The 21,661-nt window shown below is 42.0% G+C and overlaps 1 protein-coding gene across 1 annotated transcript; it reads left to right on the forward strand.

The window, feature by feature from the left end:
- The first annotated feature begins 1,071 nt into the window (after positions 1 to 1,071).
- Positions 1,072 to 17,114, forward strand: LOC147336309 (ribonuclease inhibitor-like). The gene is made up of 4 exons (XM_086286171.1): positions 1,072 to 1,145; positions 11,063 to 11,236; positions 13,606 to 13,779; positions 14,455 to 17,114. The coding sequence occupies exons 1-4, from the start codon at positions 1,072 to 1,074 to the stop codon at positions 14,465 to 14,467; spliced, it is 435 nt and encodes a 144-aa protein (XP_086142297.1). The 3' UTR covers positions 14,468 to 17,114.
- The last annotated feature ends 4,547 nt before the right edge of the window (positions 17,115 to 21,661 follow it).

Raw genomic sequence — 21,661 nt, forward strand, 5'->3', positions numbered from 1 at the left:
AGCCAATTTAGAAGCACCAATGAACCTAAGCAGCATTTCATTGGACTGTGGGAGAACATCCAACCTCCACAGAAAGGCCAACAAGCTTCAACCTACAACCTTCTTGCTTTAAGGCACTAGTGCGAACCACTTTTCCCCATTTCAGCCCAAATCCTGCATCTTCCTGTTTCTGACTCCAGGCCAGCTCCACTAACACTTTCTCATCAGACACTGCCACCTAGTGGAGGAAGTCTTAGTCCCATTTGAAGCTTCAGATTACAGTTAGTTCCTTTACAAAGAGGTGGAGGTGGTGGGGCCACAGCACCATCATCACTGAGTGCCATAGGACACTTAACCTTTGTTTCCATATGCTGGGAACTTCCTGTTGTTCCAAGGAGGACTGGAAAATGTGTGAAAATCTCCCAGTCAGTTCCTCACAGCACACTTCAATCATTTCCCTCCCACAGCATCAGGACCAGGGCTTTTTCTCTCTTTGCTCCCACTAAGAGATTTCCACACAAACACCTCATCAGTGGGACTCTCAGAGCTACCAGCCCTTTGCTACAATCACAAAGCTCTTCATTGAAATCAATGATATCAAAGCTGGAATCAAATGAGTCCAAGTCTTCTGCTGATTCAGCATCACATTCATCTTTGCTCCTTGTTCTGCATCCCCACCATGGACTTCATTCCTTTCCAAGCCAGCCTTGAGTGTCCTTTATTCAGCTCATCCTCTGCTTTACTTTTACACCTGATTTTAGCTGCTTTATCTCTCTTTCAACAAGTTTCTGTGCCTCCATCTTTTTCTTCTCTCCCTCATAACAAGACAGCTTCTTCTGCCTGAGAACATGTTGAAGTGATTTACAAATCCAGGGCTGCTTATTGGGGAAAATACTTCCTGTTTCCAAAGTAATCCCCATTTTTCCCAGAAAGAAATGTAAGTAGAAATCGATGATCTAAGTGAGAACATGAGCCTTTAACAATAGCAGCAAAATATCTCTCCAATCTCAATACTCCCTCTCTCGACCTCTGGAACACCAGAGGTCACAATACATTGTGTTGGGTCACTCCTCGGCCCACTCAGCTGCTTCCATGTCCATCCATGGCATCGTGGACATCGGGGTCACCACTCCCGCTCTGACCCTCTCTAGCCGTCCTCTGGCTCAGCAAATCAGACAACCTCATGTCATCTAAGTGGTCCAGTAATAAACACCAGCTCCCCCTCGAGAACACTCCATACGTAAGATTAGGTTTTTTCTGCGTCCCTCTCTTGTGGTCCATCATGCCTCGGGCCTCCAGGATCCTCACCCCCCTGTGGTCGCCGAGATCTTGTGTAAAGCAAACCAAACACCTTTTCCTGCACCTCCCTAACTTATCATCTTTGGGACTCTTTAATCAAAAGCCTGATCCTAATTATCTTCTTGACTTATTGACTTGTATTTATATATATTCTTCAACGTTACTCATCATTTTAAAACTCTTAAAACGCTGCTTTCACGTCCCTGCATGCGTTTCCTGTCGCTTGCCTTATCTAATCATCAACATCCTGTACACAGAACTCTCGCTGCTGCAAGGCCTCCACTCTGACCTAGAATCTCCTTTCACAAGAAAATCATTATAAGCGCCTATTCTACTAAAAGATCCAAAAAAACAACCACTTTAATCAATTAAGTTTAAACATATAAGCAATTACTCCTGCATACATTTTATCACAGCTAAACGCTGCCTTGAAACAACTCCTGTGTGTTAACACTAACTTCATTTTAAAACTCACATTTCCTATGTTATAGCCTGTTTTTGGTACAGCCTTTTTATTTCATCTTGCTCCTTTGATGTAACAATACCTTCTCATTCTAGTTTATCAGACTTAACCAAAATATATGCTTTCCTTCCTTTGGTCCTTCTCTAAAGCAAGAAACTCCTATTCAGTTCCTCTTTTCTGTCACTTGTTACAGGGCCAGCTCAAGTTCAGTTAAACGCTAAATTAATTTGAGGCCTTTTGCCTGGAATCAATACTGTCATGTGTGTTTATGGACTCTATATGTCTGTAAGCGTGTGCAATCCTTCAATAACTCATATCATCCTCACAGTAGATTGGCTAATCATAGCGCTAGCCAAAGGCTCGTGACCCACAAGAGACGAATTGAGCCACAACTCCCTTAAAGGCACAAAATGCAATATGTATAAAAAGTCATTTCTACGTATAAGCTCTCCCCTTTATCCTAAAAATAAATCTATGTAATATCTGTATGTGTGTCTTCTATTCATTAATGTAATTGTCAGTTATTTTCTCTCTTTATTTTACCTTCTTTTTGTTTACCTCTTTGTTTGTGACGTGGACATCCCTAAACCATCCTGAGTTCCGGCTTCAATTTCAACCCAATTGTACCCTCTATTCTCGCAGTCGAACTCGTCTGGGCTTCACCTTCCCACTGGCCCCTGTGCCCTTCTCTTAGTGTCCTTTGTTGTCTTGTGATCCCCAGCAAACACAGTCTGTTTCTTCTCTGTTTCTTCTCCGTTGCTCTTTTCAGTATTTTCCTTTTAGATTAAATCCCAGCCTGGCAAAATATCCCATTCAGTGTCTTTAAACAGTTATGTCACACTGTTCTTACCAGCCTGCAGTTCACCGTGCATTTTCCATCACGTGCTTTTCTTCCATGCTGCTGCTGGTATCGTCAGTGTAGTTTCAGTTGCACTGTCTTTTGCCTGCTGTTAATTCTTGAAGTCCACGATGTTCTGTCGGTCTTCATCAGGAGATTAACTGTCCTATGAGCTTCTTCTCAGGATCGGGACAAGTGGGAGGTCAAGCTGTAAAATTTTAAGCCAAAATCTGGCCTGTTTTCCTCCCAATTCTGTTAATCAATGGTTTTGTACTCAAGATTCTAGGTTGAAAGAAGTCCACCTGTATTGACACACTAAAGCATACAATTAATATCCTTTTCATTTCTTTTCTTAAAACCTCCATTTGCTTCATCTGCCTGGAGTTTAACTCGTATGTTTCTCTCTCTGTGTGCTCACTTGTCACAGTCAGTTCCTTTTATGGGCATGCAAAGTTCCTGTCACACACACCATTTCCTGTCAACCTTGCAGCTGCTCAGAACCATATTTTCTGTTTCTATCTCTCCTGTTTTGTTTTTTTTACAGGCTAATAAAACTCTTGTTTTACTAAGTCTTGATCTAAAACAATTCACCCTTATTTCACGCACACACTTCTAAATATACTAAATTCTTTGCGTTTGTCAGATCGTCTCACACACACACCGCCTTTTCTCTCACACTTCCACTTCTGCACTCACTCTACTATCAACTTTCATAGTGTTATTATTATTTATTATTTTGTACAAATCACACCCAATCACTCAAAACCTGCTACTCACAGCATTCACACACTTAAACTGTGACAAGAGTTGAGGAATATACTCACAACACGCTTTCCTAAGAGTATTTCAGACATGCCTTTCATAATCAGAAAGAGCAAGTCAAAGAAAACAATTGAAACCTCTATTAATTCTCACAGCACACACATAGAATAGAAAAAATAAAACACACCAGCATTTATTGCTGATGAGAGGTTACTCCTAAAAGTAATATGTTAGTCTTAAATATATACAGTGCACTCACTATATTTATATATATATATATCAAAACTCAGTCAATTACTATACATTCACTACGGCAACTCAAAACTTTATTTATAGCCCTCTAATGAACATAAATGGCGTCTTAAACACACACTCAACAATGTTTGCAGCAGTATTTGTAAAACCAACTGTGGTTTAAACAGTTCACTGCTGACTAATTTGCATTTTCACACTCACACACACACAGTCTAAAAATAGCTCCAGCACTGCCTCAGACTCCTTTCACACAGAGATCTCTTATTTTATATTACAAAGACGTCTTATATTTACAACCACTGTCACATCTGTCAGCTTTAGCGCCTAAACAATTTCGACAAATTTAAGTTAACGGTCCAACCGATAAAGTCCAACTTTTTTGTGATCAATTAACCAGTATCTGTCCAACAGTTTCTGGCCTCATCTCTAAAATCCCTAACTCAATTTAAAAGCGTCAACCAACCCAAACTTTGCCTGAAGCTCTATTTTTGGCATTTCACAGCCAAGGCTTACCCCGAAGTTTTAAGTTAAAGTTACACGCCCGAAGTCCAACTTCTGCTGGCCAAAAAAGCGCAGACTACCGTTCCAAACGGTAAGGAGACTCTAACTCCTAGTTATTCTGGAGTGCCCCAAGCTCCACAGTGACCAACTGACTATCCCTCTTCGAGGACAATGCCTAAGCGTCCTTGGCATTGGCAAGCGTTACCTCTGAGCACTGCGCTTCCTATCAGTCCAACTGACGTTCTTGAATAATTTATAATACTTTGGAACAACAGTAAAACAGCCAAAAAAGTGTAAGACTGAAGCAGGTCCAACCTTATAACCAATACGGGCTCCACCCCAAACAATAACCAAATTCCCTAATATACTAAAATCACTCAGCAGTCCAACTGCTTTCCACGGTCCAACCGTATTAAATCCTTTAGCGGTCCAACCGCATTCAATCATTTTTAGCAGTCCAACTGCATTAAATCCTCAGTACTGTCATGAGATTCTCATCAAAATCAAAGCAGACATTCCCCAGTAATTTCAGTGAGTAGACTTTAATTTGTAATGTCCAATTTGGCACACTTTGGAAATAATTCAACAGGTAGTGCCTTACCTTTGGATAAGCGGCTTAGAACAACAATGAGAAAAAGAGAGCTGATTATTAGCTCATCAAAACACAAAACAAAATCACAATGAATTATCGGTTAATTTCATTTAAAATAATTCATTAAGTATTTATGTACAATTCAAATTAGTTAATTACATATTTTGTTGGTTTGTTTTCTATTTTAATTATTTTACTGACACATTTAATGAATTATTTAATGATGTATTTATTTAATTCACGTTGCTACTCCTGGCCCTGCATCGCTGTTCATAAATACATTTTATTTGTCAGCTTCACCCATCAAAGTCAGGGGGCGGGGTTAATGCTGATCAAGTCAACACCATTGCTTTGGTCTGGTGGGCGTTCTTTTAGTGGGCTTTTCTCAATACTAAGTAGGCCTACACACCAGGGTTTGGACATGTGTGGACCCAAACTATACTTTTACCCTTTTTTGTGTGTCACCAAATACACTTTAATATTTTCTAGACAAGAATGTAGTGGCGTAATCTTTAAGTTCTTTTGGCTCCAAACAGAAGTGACAGACTTGAGCAGGGTTCATTTAAAGGCTGACAGAAATGGAGTGGTGACGGGGAGATGTTTGACAGGACAGTGTTTCAGCCTCCACAGGTTCATGTTGTGCTCCATCAGTCAGTGAAGATGAAGTCAGTGCTGATGAGGCTGTAGAGTGTGTGAGGGATGTGAATGAGGATGATGAAGATCTGATGATAGCAGATAAAAACAGGCTGCAGAGACTTTGAGCCATACAGGGCACACAGTGTGTGTACAGAACAGCTGAAATCATTATGGAGGCCTCACTGGAATATGGAAGCATCACAGTACAGCTTCAGTGAAGCATTAAAGTCTCTGATATGAGATGAGAAATGAAGCAGCCAGAGCTTTTTCATGAGTGGAAATCCACTGTGACTGTGAGCTGCTGCTACAGCCTCCAGATTAGCCAGCAGCTCATCCTGCTCAACATTTCCTCACCAACTTTAATGGAAGTGTGATGTTTTCAGCTGGAGTGATGGTCAGGGTGGCCTCCCTCTCCTCTTCTTCTCCTCTTCCTCTTTCATTTGTAAAGCCACTTCTGCTGCTTTCATTCATTTGGAAGTCCTGTAGCTGAGTTTGGGAGAGACTAACAGCCTCGGCAGCAGAGGGGAGAAAGGCTGTAACACCACCTCTTTACTCTGTTCTACCTGTCACATCATTTTATCAGGAAACAAATATGCTCATGTTTTTACTATGTTTGTCTTGAAGATGTAAGAAGATCACATGGTGCTTTTTATTATTGTGTTGGTTTGTTTGCTGTCTCTTGGATGGAGCCCAGCTGTGCGTGGCCCCTGGGCCTGTGGTCAGAGTGTGTGCTGGATAATCCGGCCCAGGATGAGGCCAAACTGACATGGGATGAAATGTCTGTCACATAATTGAGCTTAGTGTAGTTTCATTTCTGCACAATTTAAAAACAACCAAAACTTTGTTCTGTCTTTTCTATGTTATACTGTAGACTTTCTTTGATACTGTGTCCAAAAGGAGCAGCTTTTACTTTGAAGGGGAGGCGTCTCTGTTTCCTCTTCAGGTTGGATGATGGAAGCAAATTAGTAGCTGTGTCCCAAAACGTCGGCTGCATCCTCCAGAGGCTGCATTTGAAGGCCGATTACGTCACAGCCAGGCGATGAAAGCTGTCCGTATTTGTCGACTCCTTCAAATGTGCCCGACAAATGCGTCCTTCATTTCCCCAAATTTGAAGGATTCGTCGGGTGTGTCCTTCGTGGCCCACCATATCCCAGAATTCATAGCGCGGCCCAGCCAAATTTCAGCTGCCAACAATGGCGGCTGCTACTAAGTTTTCAAATTACTCTTATTAATCTTTCTGGGTCACAAAATAAACTTTTAACATATTTTCAGGCGAGAAAGTAGCTGTGTAAACTTCAAATATCTGCTCGGTTTATCAAGACATCACATATTTGCAAAAGTGTGCCGACGTTTTCGGAGACGTCTGTTACCCACCCGCTCGCTAGCAAGCCGGGGGGTTCAATGGTCACTCCAGCCGGCGAGAGCAGCGGACGCCCGGCTTCATCGTTTTCAGACCCCGCTCGTTGGCTACTCAGGTGAAACATGATATATAAGTCACTCGGAGAACTTAAAAATGTAATTGTTTGCCTTTTTTCTGTGTTTTATTTGTTCCGGAGTAAATCGGTTTGGCTGAGATCAAAGTTCCTCCGGGATTTTCACACAGCTGAATAAACGTTAAACAGGAAACTGATTAAACAGAAGTGTGAGACGGTCGAGAATTTACGCCAGTGTCCTGTTATATTTTAGATAGCAAGGAGCAGACGGCCGAGTTTATTAAACTCCACCGACACAGCGGTGACGCAAATCTGAAGGCTAGACCGTCCCATTTCACAGCCTCGCACTTCCAGCCTTTTCGGTCTTTGAAGGACCCGGCCCACGTAGACCGCGAATACCGGGTCCTCCGAAGGATGCAGCCGATGTTTTGGGACACAGCTAGTGTGCGATGTTCTTTCAGTGTTGCACTTTGTAGACGCTCCCTGAGTACTGGTCTCACAGCCAGCTGCACATAGAGACCAGTGTTGTTAGTCCAGGTCAGAAGATGACTTGTTGGAATGAAAATGAGCTTGTAGTTTGTCTGCTTTAATAATGTGACTGGAAAAAGGTGTTGGACTTCAAATATGTCCATTTCTTTCACACTTCACCTTTAAAAGTGAAGCCTTGTGGTTCCTGGAACGGAAAAACACGACTTTTTCAAGTCTTTGTCCTGTTTTTATGATAAATGTACGACTTTAATGTGAAACATTCAGAGTTTTTTCTCTTGTTGTGTTTGTTTGAAGCTGCTTCCTGTTGGCTTCAGCTGTTTGGAGTTTCCATTTTCTAAACTTCTACATTCTGAACCTTCTTCAGCTCTGAACAGATGATGAAACACTGAATGATTTCAAGCTCACACTTTGTCTAATAAACTTACATCTTTCATTCTTTATACAGATTGTGGGGCTGTGATTTGTCAGAGATCAGCTGTGATTATCTGGCAGCAGCACTGAAGTCCAACCCCTCCCATCTGAGACAGCTGGAGCTGAGTGACAACTACAAGCTGCAGGATTCAGGAGTGAAGCATCTGTGTGGTTTCCTGGAGAGTCCAGGATGTGGACTTGAAACTCTGAGGTCAGTCAGCATGTTTTAGTTGTGCTGAGATGAATATGATGTGAAAGTTGTGCTGACACTAAACTGCAGACATCAGGCTGATATTATACTGATCCACACTGAGGATCTTCATGGTAAAGTCTGTTTTCTTCTTCTCTGGTTTAGTCCATTGACTGCAGCAGAACAATGTTCACATTTCAAACAGTGAGACTCAACGTATGGCCCGCGGCCCACACGCGGCCTGCCCACCTTTCCTGATTCAGAGAGAGGGGACCCTGATTAACTGTGTAGTGTTCTTCCTCACAGTTCTAAGTATCAGACACAACAATGAATAATCCACAGCTGACTATCTTTAGCAGGTCAAAGGTCACGGCACACAGCAGACAGTGGGAAATATTATAACTCTGATCATTTATCAGCACATATCCATATGTATAAAAACAAAGCTGACACTGTGAGACTTGATCAGAGGTGTGATCATCACAGCAGAGGCCTTTGTGTCAAAGTCACTGAGGATCAAACAGAAACACATGAAGCAGATTTTCCTGTTCTGGCTTTTTATAGCAGATAACCTTCAAAATATTCTGCAGTCCATCAAAAACTGAAGCAAACCATGAATCAACATGTGAACATGAGCTGATGCTGCTGAAGTGAAGCAAAGTTACAGAGGTTTGATTACAGACACAGCTGAGAGTTTGTAATCTGTCATCATTTTAAAAGGTTTACATTTTTTCAGTATATCCACATTTGCAGCTGGTACCTCAACCTCCACTTGTCCAACACAACTGCTGTCCACTGCCTCCATGACATTGTGATTTTGCTGTTGGTCTTCTGTCAGATCTTCATCAATCACTTCTGCACGGGGCACACCTTCAGACTCTGCAGCTGCATAACGAAAGCCTGTAAGATAAAATTAGACATAAGGTAAATGTACACCAATATTCCAATGACAGGTGTGTGATTCATCTGGAAGTTATGTGCGGATTAGTGTACAGTGATAGCAATTTAGTATGTTTTTAGAGGGGGGGGGGGTTGTTTACCTCCGATGGGTGCTCTTTTTCGCTTCCGTTGCGTACGCCTTGAGTGCCGGTCCGAGTCTGATACAGGTATGTCGTCTTGCCCCATGTGCAGTGTTGGTGCCCAGTCTGGATTTGTTACATCCATTTCATATGCTGGTTTGCCTGCAATAATGCCAAATCATAAGCTACTCAGTCGACATGATGTGGTTCTGCAGCATCACACATTAGCATGTTTTATCTCATTATCTATGACCTCAGCACGTTGAAAATCACACTAAAAGCCTTTCAAGAGTGATATGAATTAATTTAGAACTCACCGGAAAGAAAATGCCGTGAGCAAACCAACAAAAAGCTGGGGATTGCAGAGAACTCGATATCCACTCGTCTCACCGCTGCAATCCAAGCCTGACGTCTTTGTTTAGTAATATCGGATACATGGGATCCCTCACGTTGCCTCCAGGATGGAAAACGATGAAAAGAGAGCCCGTTATCCAGCTTCTTGCCTTCACGATCGTGTGATCTAACGTTGCAACCGACAACACAACACGTACGATCCATAGCTGAAATGGTATCCTTTGGCTGGCCTACTGTCATGGCGGAAGGGGGCATGGCCCATCTCCCGTGACATCACGCTCCAAAGCCCTATAGGTGGGAAAATGTACCATGTCGACCAATCAAAAATGATATGGAAACATGACATTTGGTTGTTTAGCAAAAGGGGGAAGTTTTAGGAGTGACCGGCAAGAGAGAGCGAGTGAGCGAAAGAGAGAGAGAGTTTTGATACGTGAGAGATTTGTGACGTTTACCGTGTTTGGTCTCAAGTTAGTTTGTTGTCTTGTGTATTTAGTGTGTAGCTGTTGTTTTGTTTTGTGTGTCAGTTCTACTAGTGATCGTCACAGTTGCTGCCTTAAAGCCAACAAAGGCAGATTGCAGTGTAAACGCTGAGTGACACACCTGCTGTCAGACCTGCAGGTTTATCCCTGTGCTGTTCTCATATGTGTTAGAGTGACACAAACTATTGTTTGACACCTGATTGTTCTGTAAATAGTTTGAAATGATTATATGAAAAACGTCTGAGCCTTGGCTGCATTTTTTGGTAAATAGTACCATATAACTTTGTTGTTTGCAAAACGTGTGCGTATTTTTAAAAGTGTACAATCTCTATTTGCATTTCAAGTTATGAAGATGATTCGTTAAACATGTGTGTGGTTTTTACAGTCAAAATATCACTTTCTACTTGTATTTTAAATTTTGTCTGAATTTAGATAAATTGTGCTGATACAGTTGGTCAAAATGAGAAAATAACAGATTGGCAAGATAAACTGTTTTTAAAGGTAAAATATAGAGGCCACATCAAAAGTAGTCAAGAAGGGTTAAAGGCTAAAAGCAAAGTTGTCACCAAGTACTGTTTATATTTGTGTGTATTGCTGCAGCTTTTTTGAGTATTAATTTGGTGCCTTTGTGTGAAATAATGGTATTGTGAGTGATCCATATAGTCACAAAGAATAGCCACTTGTTTCTGTGCTACCAAAGTTCCCCGGCTTTCATTCAAAATGTGTTTATCGTCAGCACCTGCACATTAAACTACTTAAACATTATAAATGTCTTCAAGCTCACACTGAGGCCTGTGGGGTACTATCAGCCACTGAGACAGTACACACATTTATATGTGTTTGTATATGAATATTTCATACTTTAAGACTGCCTCTTTATTTAAGGGAGATGAACAAAATACATTGGAATTGTACAAAATAATATCATGGATGATAAATTAAATAGATTTTAAGTAGATGCTTGTGCATTCTTAAAGTCTTATATGTTGAACTGAACTATGTGATCTGTTCAAAGCCTTAATCTTAATTTGAAGTGAAATGTGCATTTTGAGTTTATACACTATGTATATAAGGCGACCGTTTCCTTTTGCAGTATTTTTGTGTGGTGTACTTTTCTATGTCTTAACAAAAGGGGAACAAAGGTGTTTAAGTTCACCTAGGATGATGTGTTTTAATTTTCACATGGTCTTGCTTGAATTTGACCCTGACAAAGGCGTATGAACTCTGTCAGCTGTTTGGAGTTTCCATTTTCTAAACTTCTACATTCTGAACCTTCTTCAGCTCTGAACAGATGATGAAACACTGAATGATTTCAAGCTCACACTTTGTCTAATAAACTTACATCTTTCATTCTTTATACAGATTGGAGAGCTGTGGTTTGTCAGAGATCAGCTGTGATTATCTGGCAGCAGCACTGAAGTCCAACCCCTCCCATCTGAGAGAGCTGGACCTGAGCTGGAACGAGCTGCAGGATTCAGGAGTGAAGCATCTGTGTGGTTTCCTGGAGAGTCCAGGATGTGGACTTGAAACTCTGAGGTCAGTCAGCATGTTTTAGTTGTGCTGAGATGAATATGATGTGAAAGTTGTGCTGACACTAAACTGCAGACATCAGGCTGATATTATACTGATCCACACTGAGGATCTTCATGGTAAAGTCTGTTTTCTTCTTCTCTGGTTTAGTCCATTGACTGCAGCAGAACAATGTTCACATTTCAAACCTTCAAAGAAGAAGAAAAATCCTCCACTGGATAATTCACTGTGAAACTCTCCAACTTTTCATTCCACCTTAAAGTCTGTCTGACACTGAAATCCAAAGCAAAATGTGCGTTTGCTTTACAGACAGCAGTCCAACACAAACATACACACATCATCCAAAACACAGTCCAACATCCAAATCTCCTCCACTGCCAGCATGAATGATGGGAAAGAGAAGGAGGAACACTCTGACATTCAGGGTTAGAATGAGTTTCATGAAGCAGACTGTGAAGATCAAAGCTGCATTAGAAAGCTTACATGAATGAATGAGTGGACAGAAGTGGACAGAGATCATCTGAAGCACTTCAAAGGCTTTAAATCAGCACATTTCTCTTTATTCTTTATCAACTCTGTTAGTTTCTCTCAGTTTTCTGTGGAATGAAGCTAACAGCAGGCTAATAAGATGCTGACCAATAGGTTTCTATTAAAGGTTGTAATTTGTATATGAAAAAGTGCTTTGGCTCAGCAGGGATCAGCTTACAGGTAGAATACAGCTGCTGGATGGGATTAGCATGTCATAGCTATCTACCAAACTGCTAACTGGGGGATTTCAGGCCATCTATGGATCATTTTTGCTAACTGTTTATTCAGCTTAGGCTCACAGGGCTGCAGCCTGTGCCCTAGCTGTCATAGGGCAAGAGGCGTGGTCCACCTGCACAGGTGAGCAGTCCATCACAGGGCCAACAGAGAGAGACAGAGAAGCACTCTCTCACATCCACACCTACAGCCAATTTAGAAGCACCAATGAACCTAAGCAGCATTTCATTGGACTGTGGGAGAACATCCAACCTCCACAGAAAGGCCAACAAGCTTCAACCTACAACCTTCTTGCTTTAAGGCACTAGTGCGAACCACTTTTCCCCATTTCAGCCCAAATCCTGCATCTTCCTGTTTCTGACTCCAGGCCAGCTCCACTAACACTTTCTCATCAGACACTGCCACCTAGTGGAGGAAGTCTTAGTCCCATTTGAAGCTTCAGATTACAGTTAGTTCCTTTACAAAGAGGTGGAGGTGGTGGGGCCACAGCACCATCATCACTGAGTGCCATAGGACACTTAACCTTTGTTTCCATATGCTGGGAACTTCCTGTTGTTCCAAGGAGGACTGGAAAATGTGTGAAAATCTCCCAGTCAGTTCCTCACAGCACACTTCAATCATTTCCCTCCCACAGCATCAGGACCAGGGCTTTTTCTCTCTTTGCTCCCACTAAGAGATTTCCACACAAACACCTCATCAGTGGGACTCTCAGAGCTACCAGCCCTTTGCTACAATCACAAAGCTCTTCATTGAAATCAATGATATCAAAGCTGGAATCCAATGAGTCCAAGTCTTCTGCTGATTCAGCATCACATTCATCTTTGCTCCTTGTTCTGCATCCCCACCATGGACTTCATTCCTTTCCAAGCCAGCCTTGAGTGTCCTTTATTCAGCTCATCCTCTGCTTTACTTTTACACCTGATTTCAGCTGCTTTATCTCTCTTTCAACAAGTTTCTGTGCCTCAATCTTTTCTTCTGTCCCTCATAACAAGACAGCTTCTTCTGCCTGAGAACATGTTGGAGTGATTTACTAATCCAGGGCTGCTTATTGGGGAAAATACTTCCTGTTTCCAAAGTAATCCCCATTTTTCCCAGAAAGAAATGTAAGTAGAAATCGATGATCTAAGTGAGAACATGAGCCTTTAAAAAGTCCCAGTGGGTGCAGTCAAAGCAGTCCCTCAGTCCCAGTATATAGTCTTTGGTCCAGACTGGAACAACTGTGTGCCCAGTTTGAGCTCTCTTCAGTCCTGTGACCTGACAGACCCAGAGGGGCCATCACATCACATTTAGAAGCTCCCCTAATGGAGCCACAACACATGTCCAACACTTAGTCTGTCTTGTTGGACCAACTGGAAGAAATGATTCAAGGACTTAGTCACAGAACAGAGATTCAAATCTCCAAAATCCAACTGGCTGCATCAGGACATATAGTCTGAAACTCTGCACAGTTTCCTGTTTGAAGCTGCTTCCTGTTGGCTTCAGCTGTTTGGAGTTTCCATTTTCTAAACTTCTACATTCTGAACCTTCTTCAGCTCTGAACAGATGATGAAACACTGAATGATTTCAAGCTCACACTTTGTCTAATAAACTTACATCTTTCATTCTTTATACAGATTGAGTTTCTGTGGTTTGTCAGAGATCAGCTGTGATTATCTGGCAGCAGCACTGAAGTCCAACCCCTCCCATCTGAGACAGCTGGAGCTGCAAGGAAACAACCTGAGGGATCCAGATGTAAAGCAGCTGTCTGATCTTCAGCAGAGTCCAGACTACAGACTGGAGACTCTGGAGTAAGTAGAGTGATGGAGTGAGTGGGTGGTGCTGTCAGCAGTATTGTACTAAACACAGTCAGTATGAAACAAAGATCCAGTGTTTCCTGTAAAGCTGCAGCTTCTCAGTGAAGCTGTGAGAGGAGAATGGTGACAGGCTTCAGGATTGGACACAAACACTTCCTGTTTCTGACCTTTATGGTCACCATGGTAACGGCTGACACGCTCTGATCAAACACTGTCAACAGCCAATCAGCTCTCTGAACAAAGCAGCACGCAGACCAATGACTGCATTCATTTCCAAGTTTAAAGCAGTGAAGAACACAGTCTGTAGGTGAGGAAGAATTTAGTGAGAGCAGATGTTTGGATGGAATTCCTCCAGTTAACAGCTGGAACCGTCCATCTGGATTGCTGGGCTTGTTGTTGGGGTTCCTACAGAGCTCAGAGTGGACACACCAAGGTTCTTCTAATGAATGAAAGTCCAAACTCAAACTAGGAGGGAAAAACATTTTCATCAACTTCAATAAAAATCCAAAGATTAGAAAAAGTGAAGCAACAATGAGTCCTAGTACAGTCCCAGCACTGAAGTCCCTGCTGCTCTTTATACTGGATGTGCTGCATCACTGACTGACAGCTGATGAAGAGTCTCTGGAAACACTCGTTTATCTCCTCTGCTCTTCCTTCTTCTCTCTGCAGGTGGAGGTGGTGATGGTAAACAGGACGGTGTGTGTGCTGAGAGAGGAGGAGCTGTGTCCTGATGATCCAGAGAGGTTGAAGCAGCAGCAGCTTGTGTGTAGAGACGCTCTGACTGGGCCATGTTACTGGGAGGTGGAGAGGAGAGCTTCATCCAGCAGTGACTGACAGAGGAATGAGAAGAAGTGCAGATGACTGTCAGTGCTGCAGAGTGAACTGCTCTGAGAACAGCTCCACTGTCAGACACAATGTAGAGTCCAGCATCATCCCTGTGTGTCCCTCTGGATCTGACAGAGGATCATCAGTGTATCTGGACTGCTCTGCTGCTGCTCTGTCCTTCTACAGTCTCTGCACAGTCTCTGTCTGACTCTGGCTTCAGACCCTCCTGGATCAAACTCACCTGGAAAGACTTTCAAACATCACTCAATAGATTTGAATACAGAATATATTTGATATATACTGTAGATGTACTGTAGAGTTGCAGTTTGTCACTTGTAAATACAGTCTGTGAGCAGCTGTGAGCTGAAAGATCTTTCTAGAAACACGAAATGTTTTCACTCTTCTGTTGCTTTTTCATATATTTCCACAACATTAATATTGATCCCACCTGTCTCACCTGTTTCATGCTTTTATACATAATAACAGGACACGTGTGATCTGAGCGCTGCTGTGGTTGCTGTGCTGCACGTCTTCATTTAGATAACAGAGACATCTAGTGGTTCAGAGGGAGAACTGCAGGAGGTGGAGCTGTGTTTTAGCATGGAAAACTTTTTATCTTTTAGGCGCAGATACAAATATGACAAGTATCAGTGTGAGATACAAAAGGTCACATCAGTCAGCAGAGGGAACAGTGATCACACAGCAATGTAAGAATAGAAACATAACAGTGAATCTGGACATGTATACAGAGGGAAGCAAACAAACAGGATGTAACACTACATTAAAGCCACAAATGTGAAGAAAACAAACACAAAGGAAAATATATTTGATCTCAGGAATCCAAATCAGATGCTTTAGAGCAGGGGTCGGCAACCCTGGGCACGCGTGTCACAGCTGCCACGTGAAGGGTTAACTGATGGCACGACCATAGCTGGACTGGCCATCGGGCATACTGATGGTGATTTTTCGTTTTTAATGGGCCGATGATGTTTTTTTATTTTTTTGTAACGGTATAAACAATGAAAGATGGCGGATTGGCCGGATGCTGGTCGATGTGTAGAAATAAGTCAGTTGTTTGGTGGTGGCTTTGGCGGAGCTTCCACAGAGGCAGCAGGTGGATGAGGGAAAGGGGAGGCAGGAGGATCAGAGACCTGAGGCGGCTGCCGGTCCGAGTGTCAGGTGAACTGAACTTCAGGTAAGAAGTTATGACCTGCAGTCTGTCTGGGTCAGATATAAACCAAGTTTAGGTGCAGTTTATTTTCCTTGTGCTGACTTTTTACAGTCAGTTATAATAACTCCCACTCAGAGGAGACCAGAGATCACATTAACATGTGTGTCTCTGTATTAAGAAACATGACATATTGGCCCAGTTTATTTTTCTTATCATTGTTGTGAGGAGACCATGAATAGCATTTGTATTTTCTGTTGTACAGTTCATTTGCTGTTATGGATAAAAAATCTTTTTTTGTTTCAAAGTAGCTGATAAATATTCGCTGATAGCTGCAAACATCTGCGCACAAATATAATCCTATGAAGTGGTTCTATATAGTGTGTAATTTATTGCTAATGCAATCATATGGCACATTGACTTCTGAGGAAATGTTAGATGCACTCATCATCAGAAAGGTGTCCGACCTAAACCAGGGGGTTTAGAGTATCATAGAGTTTTTGTGGTTTGTTTTCTTTAAGTCATTTCACAGATTTTCTCTATAATTTCAATTCCTTGAATAAAACAACAAACTTAGGGGATGATTTTGTAATCCGACTTTATGTATGAAAGATTTGACTAAACATAAAACAATCTTCCAACTCAGTCGTCATTCTTATCTTGTGAAATCAAACCAAATGTTCTGTTGTCTCTAAATCAGGGATTGATGAAATCTTTGGTTGCATCCATTTATGAACATGTTCTCATTCATATTAAATCGTAGTCTAAGTCCTTCTTTAGAGGGATAAATGTCATTCATTGTCTTCAAATGTGTTTCTGTTGTTTTGGGGGGAAGTTTGAAGTCCATTGTTCAAAGTCTGTTAATGAAACTTTATGAAGTTTATGTAGGATGTTTTTCCTATTTTGTATTTGTTTGAATTATGATGTATTTCTGACTCTTGCTGCCATGATGCCAGGTCTCTCTTGAAAACAACATTTTTAATCTCAATTAAATTTTCACCTGGAGAAATAAAGATGATAATAATAATTTTGTCTTCAGGGAATCATTTCTCTGTAAAACAGCTTCTTCTGAAACTCTTGTTACATTTCTTGTTTATTGTTTGCTGGTTTTAGAAAAATGTCATCGTCTCTGTGTGAACTTAAACTCTACATGTGGTGTCAGCTATAAACGAGCTCTAGAGTCTAATAACGATGCTTTTATTATTGTCTGGTATCCAACCTAACCCTGGGCCTCTGGCTGAATGTGAAACACCAGCAGATGTTAAAAACTGTCTGGGTTACACGTGCATCACGTCGTGTGCTTCCTAACATGGATATGATTGGAATCTGGGCCTGTTCAAGCGGTGCTGGTATTATTGTTGTTTCTGAGACTTTCCAAATCTTTACTGGATAAAAACGTAGCAACTGATGGATTTAACATTTAGCTCTCAGACTGTCCCAGAAAAGGCGGAGGTCTGGAAGTTTATGTGAAGCTCTGTCTTGCTGCTCAAGTCTTGTTCTCTCCATCTGCACCTCAGCCATTTGAAATCTTGGCCTTAACTATTGATCTGTTTGGAAATCAGACTGTTGTTGGCTGCTATCAGCCTCCACCTGCTTCCCCCAGCACATCACCGTCTCTGGTTCAACTTTTATCTGAGCTGCATTTTAATGACGTCTTTCAGATGGATGATTTTCATTGGGACTGGCTTTCTTCTGTGTCTGATGATTTTAAGGCACGCTGCTTGTTTTTAAAACTGACTCAAATTATTTAAAGCCTCACACGCCTTGATCCTAAACACCCAGATAAATCTGCTCTTATTGACCTTTTTTAACTAATATGCTGTGTAAGTTTTCCACATCTGCAGTTTTTGCCAACGACCTGAGTGATCACTGCGTAGTTGGTGCTGTGAGAAACACTAAAATCTCAAGCTCCGAGCCCGCATCAGTTTGAACTGGGGTCGTATTAAACAGGCTGACAATGTCAGTTTGGGAACATTTACAGGAGAGTTGTGTCTACTTTGTGGACAGACACGCCCCTTTTTGCCAGGTCAGGGTGAAAGGTCGGGACAGGCCTGGTTTGGTTCAGTACCGGCCGATCTCCTACATGAGAGAAACCAGGCCTGGGCAGGAAGTCTGGCTCTGATGCTGATTGGCTACGTTTTCATTAGCTGTGTAATCGGATTACTGCCTCCATCATCAAGATGTAACTATTTTTTACTTTAACGACTGACAGTCCAAACGACCGTAGGAGGTTTTGGCAAACTATAAAGTGTCTCTGCCAGCTGTGACTCCTCAGAGCTTCCTCCTCACTTAAATATCGACTCCACTCCTGTGTCACACAAAACTGAAATGTTGCTTTAACAAACACTTTGTTGCTTCTTGCTCTTTGTTCAGCACAGTATCTGATGGTAAACCTCTTGCACACAACTCTGCTCGTAGTTCCTGCTTACTGATACCTTTTCCTTCACACCTGTCACAGTAGAAGAGGTTTGTAAGGCTTTGAATAGCCCCAACACCAGAAACTCGTCCTCACAATCGTTCTCCTTCCTTCTTGCACTTGGCTGCAAATATCATAGCTGAGCCAGTGTCTTATATTTTTAATCTTTCTCTACAACAGAAGAACACCACTATACTCTGTGTTCTCTGGTTAACTGGTCCTCATTGGTCTTACACAGGATGGTCCATTAGTATCATTTTATCTATCAATCTGTTTCTGGGTTACTGCCTCCTATTCATCAGAGTACATGTTAGGCAAACAGTTTAGTCACAGCCTGCAGTCTCAGGACATCATTACATCCACTGTTCCATCAGTTCATGCAGAGCTTGGGAAGAAGGCGTTCTCCTTTTCTGCTCCGTCTTCATGGAAAACATAACCGAAGGATTTAAGGCTCTCCGTTGATTTCACTTGCAGACTTCAAAAGACGTACACATGTTTTTGTGAAACCATCTCTGGGAACTTGTTCTCGTTTTTAATGTGACTGAGTACATTACACAAACTTTTCTCTTATTGTTGTAATTTTAATATGTGTGTCTGGAACAGGTCTCTCTTGTAAATGAGACATTGAGTCTCAATGAGCCGACCTGTATAAATAAAGCTTCAATTACAAAGTCCTTTGTATAAAAGCTCCTTCAGCTGCCAGTGGGACGTGCTGTGGCACTATCGGTTGCAGAGCCTTTATATTGTTAGTTAGAAACTACAAATATAATGGCTCACTGTATTTCAGAATCAGAGAAACTTTATTAATCCAGGAGGGAAACTGAGTTGTCATAGCAGCAAATATACAAGAAACAACAAGCACTCATATAAAGTGAGTGTAGAAACAGAGTTATGATAAATAAATATTCAGATAAATAATATCAATATATAATATAAATAATCTATAATCCAGTTTTGAGTTCCCTCCCCAGACACCTTAACGCCCACTCACATCCTGGGCCATCTGACCTCAGGAAATCACATGATAGGGTGGGGCCAGGTTTCACAATGAGCTCACCCGAAACCCTGGCTGATTAGGACCCCCACCCGCTTTCACACCTTGGCTCATGTGATTACGTAGAGGATCATCAGGGGGTCCTTTGTCCCTCTTTGGGGGGAAACTCCCACTGGGTTTAAATCTGGGACTCCCCACCAACTGACCCTTAGAACTGAAGAAGCTTCTCAGATGAGAGGTGAAACGTCTTCAAGCAACTCAAAGAAGTCCAGACGCTTTTCTTTGCAAGCTCCTTAGTCTACAATGACCTGGATGACTGAGAACCGTCACAGACAACTCAGTCCCATATTTTAGGTTATTCTGAATAAATCGTTCATGCCCTCTCTTTGGAAAGAAGCTGTTGTGGTTCCTGGTCCTAAATCTAGTCGTCCAAAAGTTCTAAACGACTTCAGGCCTGCTGCCCTCACCTCAGTCTTTGAAAAAATCATCAGAAATGTGATTATGGAAGACACTGAACTTCAGCTTGATTCAATGCAGATTGCACATAAGCCCAATAGAGGAGTGGAGGACGTGCTTTTGATTCTACTTCACCTGATTGTCAAACATGTAGAGAGTAAAGGACTTCAGTTCATCGATTTCTCTGCTTCTTTCAATAACACAGCCCCAGATTTGAATCAAAAGACTTTTAGAACAGTTTGAAATCCGGACAAACCTGAGCAAGTGCAGTCATATAAATATCTTGATGACAAATGCTATTATTTTTCTGTAAAGCAAATTGACCTAAAAGTAAAGTAACCTTGATATGTCAGGATGTAGATGTCCCACCCAACAACGTCACCCAGCCCTGAAACATCGGTACTGTTCAAGGCAGCATTGCTGTCCACACGTCCATCAGAGTGTTTCTTTGGACTTCATGGTGTTGCTGCTCCCAGTATTCTCTGAGACAACCTCTGAGGCCGTCACAGAGCAGCTGTATTTGTACTGACATTACATTACACACAGGTGCACTCTATTTAGTCATTAGCACTCATCAGGCAATGTCTATGGGCAACTGACTGCACTCAGACCAAAGGGGGCTGAATAATAATGCACATAACAATTCTCTTCACTCTGCTGACAAGAGATTCAACCCCCACTATGAGCACCTTCTAAAGAGCACCATTGAAAGTATCCTCACCAACTGCATCACTGTGTGGTATGACTCCTGCACTGGGTCCTGCAGGAAAAATATGACAACGGGTAGTGAGAGCAGTGGAGAGGATTGCAGGGTCCTCTCTTGCCTCCCTCCCCAGGAGATCTACTGTGCCTGCCTCATTCGAAAGGTCCTCTTCATTACAGGTGACTCCACTCATCTCTTCAACAGCGTCTTCAGTTTGCTGCCATCAGGAAGGATACTGAAGAGACCTTTTGACCTTTACATTTTCGTTAATATCTTTAAAACAGAAGCAGCAGAAACGAGAATTTTAGCAGCACAAACCAGCACAAGCGTAGCACAGTTGATTGACACCAGTTTTGTTTGATTTAATTAATGTGGGGGGGCTGGTTGACCTCTGGGGACCTCTAGAAATTTTCTTGTATATCTTTAAAATGATAGCAGCACAAACAAAAATTTTTACAGCACAAACGTAGCATAAACGTTTGATACCACTTTTGTTGGATTTGAAGAAGGTGGGGGGTCGCGGGAAAAACCAGCAAAAGAACTCGAGCAGCCGGGCTATGTAAAAGGTGTAGGGGGGCATGTTTGCGGTCACGTCCAGCGGGTGTGTGGGCTGTTTGAGTCATCTGTTACCAGGCAAACTCCAATGCAGCAGGCTGCTGAACACACACAGGCCTCCTGCATCCTCCTCTTCAGCTCTGCTTGCCCGATATCGTGACCTAAGCAGGGTCGGGCCTGGTCAGTACTTGGATGGGAGACCGCCTGGGAAAACCAGGTGCTGTAAGCTTTTGCACTTCCACACACAAACTGCAGAGGGCACTTCTGCTCCTGCTTGTGCTTAGAGGCATGAGAAGTTAACATTTATGGGTGATAAAATCCTTTTTCTATATTTTTAACATGAGAATATCAGTTTTCCATCTTGTGTTCCAGAGTAATCGGACAAAAGACAAACGTAGAACAAGGAAAAAAGAGGCCAAGTGTCTCACCTATAAAACAAAATGACTGTTTTCTGAATAGTCTCACACAGATAAACATTTGCAGGGAATACCTTTTCCTTCAAAACAAACGTCACAGACTGTGTTTTTCTTTACTGATTGTATTTGAGTAGAAACTCAGATTAAAATGGCATCAGTGCTCATAAAATGATTTAACTGTAAAAGTAGGTGTAGTGGATCACTTTGCATAGATCTAGATAAAAGTGCTGTAAGCAAAGACTACAGTGGTCATTGAGCAGCTGTTCCTATAATGTGAATCTGGGATAAAGGCACAGATTATTTGTTTGCCTTTGTTTCCTGGTTCTTTCTTTCTTATCCAAAT

The sequence above is a fragment of the Aulonocara sp. 'chitande type north' Nkhata Bay genome, linkage group LG3 (assembly GCF_057382095.1).
Source record: "Aulonocara sp. 'chitande type north' Nkhata Bay isolate Kocher_YH1m ecotype deep benthic linkage group LG3, A_spYH_male_GT1.1, whole genome shotgun sequence".
Lineage (NCBI taxonomy): Eukaryota > Metazoa > Chordata > Actinopteri > Cichliformes > Cichlidae > Aulonocara > Aulonocara sp. 'chitande type north' Nkhata Bay.

Coding starts and splice junctions, on each gene's coding strand:
- LOC147336309 (XM_086286171.1), top strand. CDS start 1,072: ATGTCCATCCATGGCATCGTGGACATCGGGGTCACCACTCCCGCTCTG. Junction 1,146..11,062: donor TCTAGCCGTCCTCTGGCTCA/GCAAATCAGACA, acceptor TTCTTTATACAG/ATTGGAGAGCTGTGGTTTGT. Junction 11,237..13,605: donor TGTGGACTTGAAACTCTGAG/GTCAGTCAGCAT, acceptor TTCTTTATACAG/ATTGAGTTTCTGTGGTTTGT.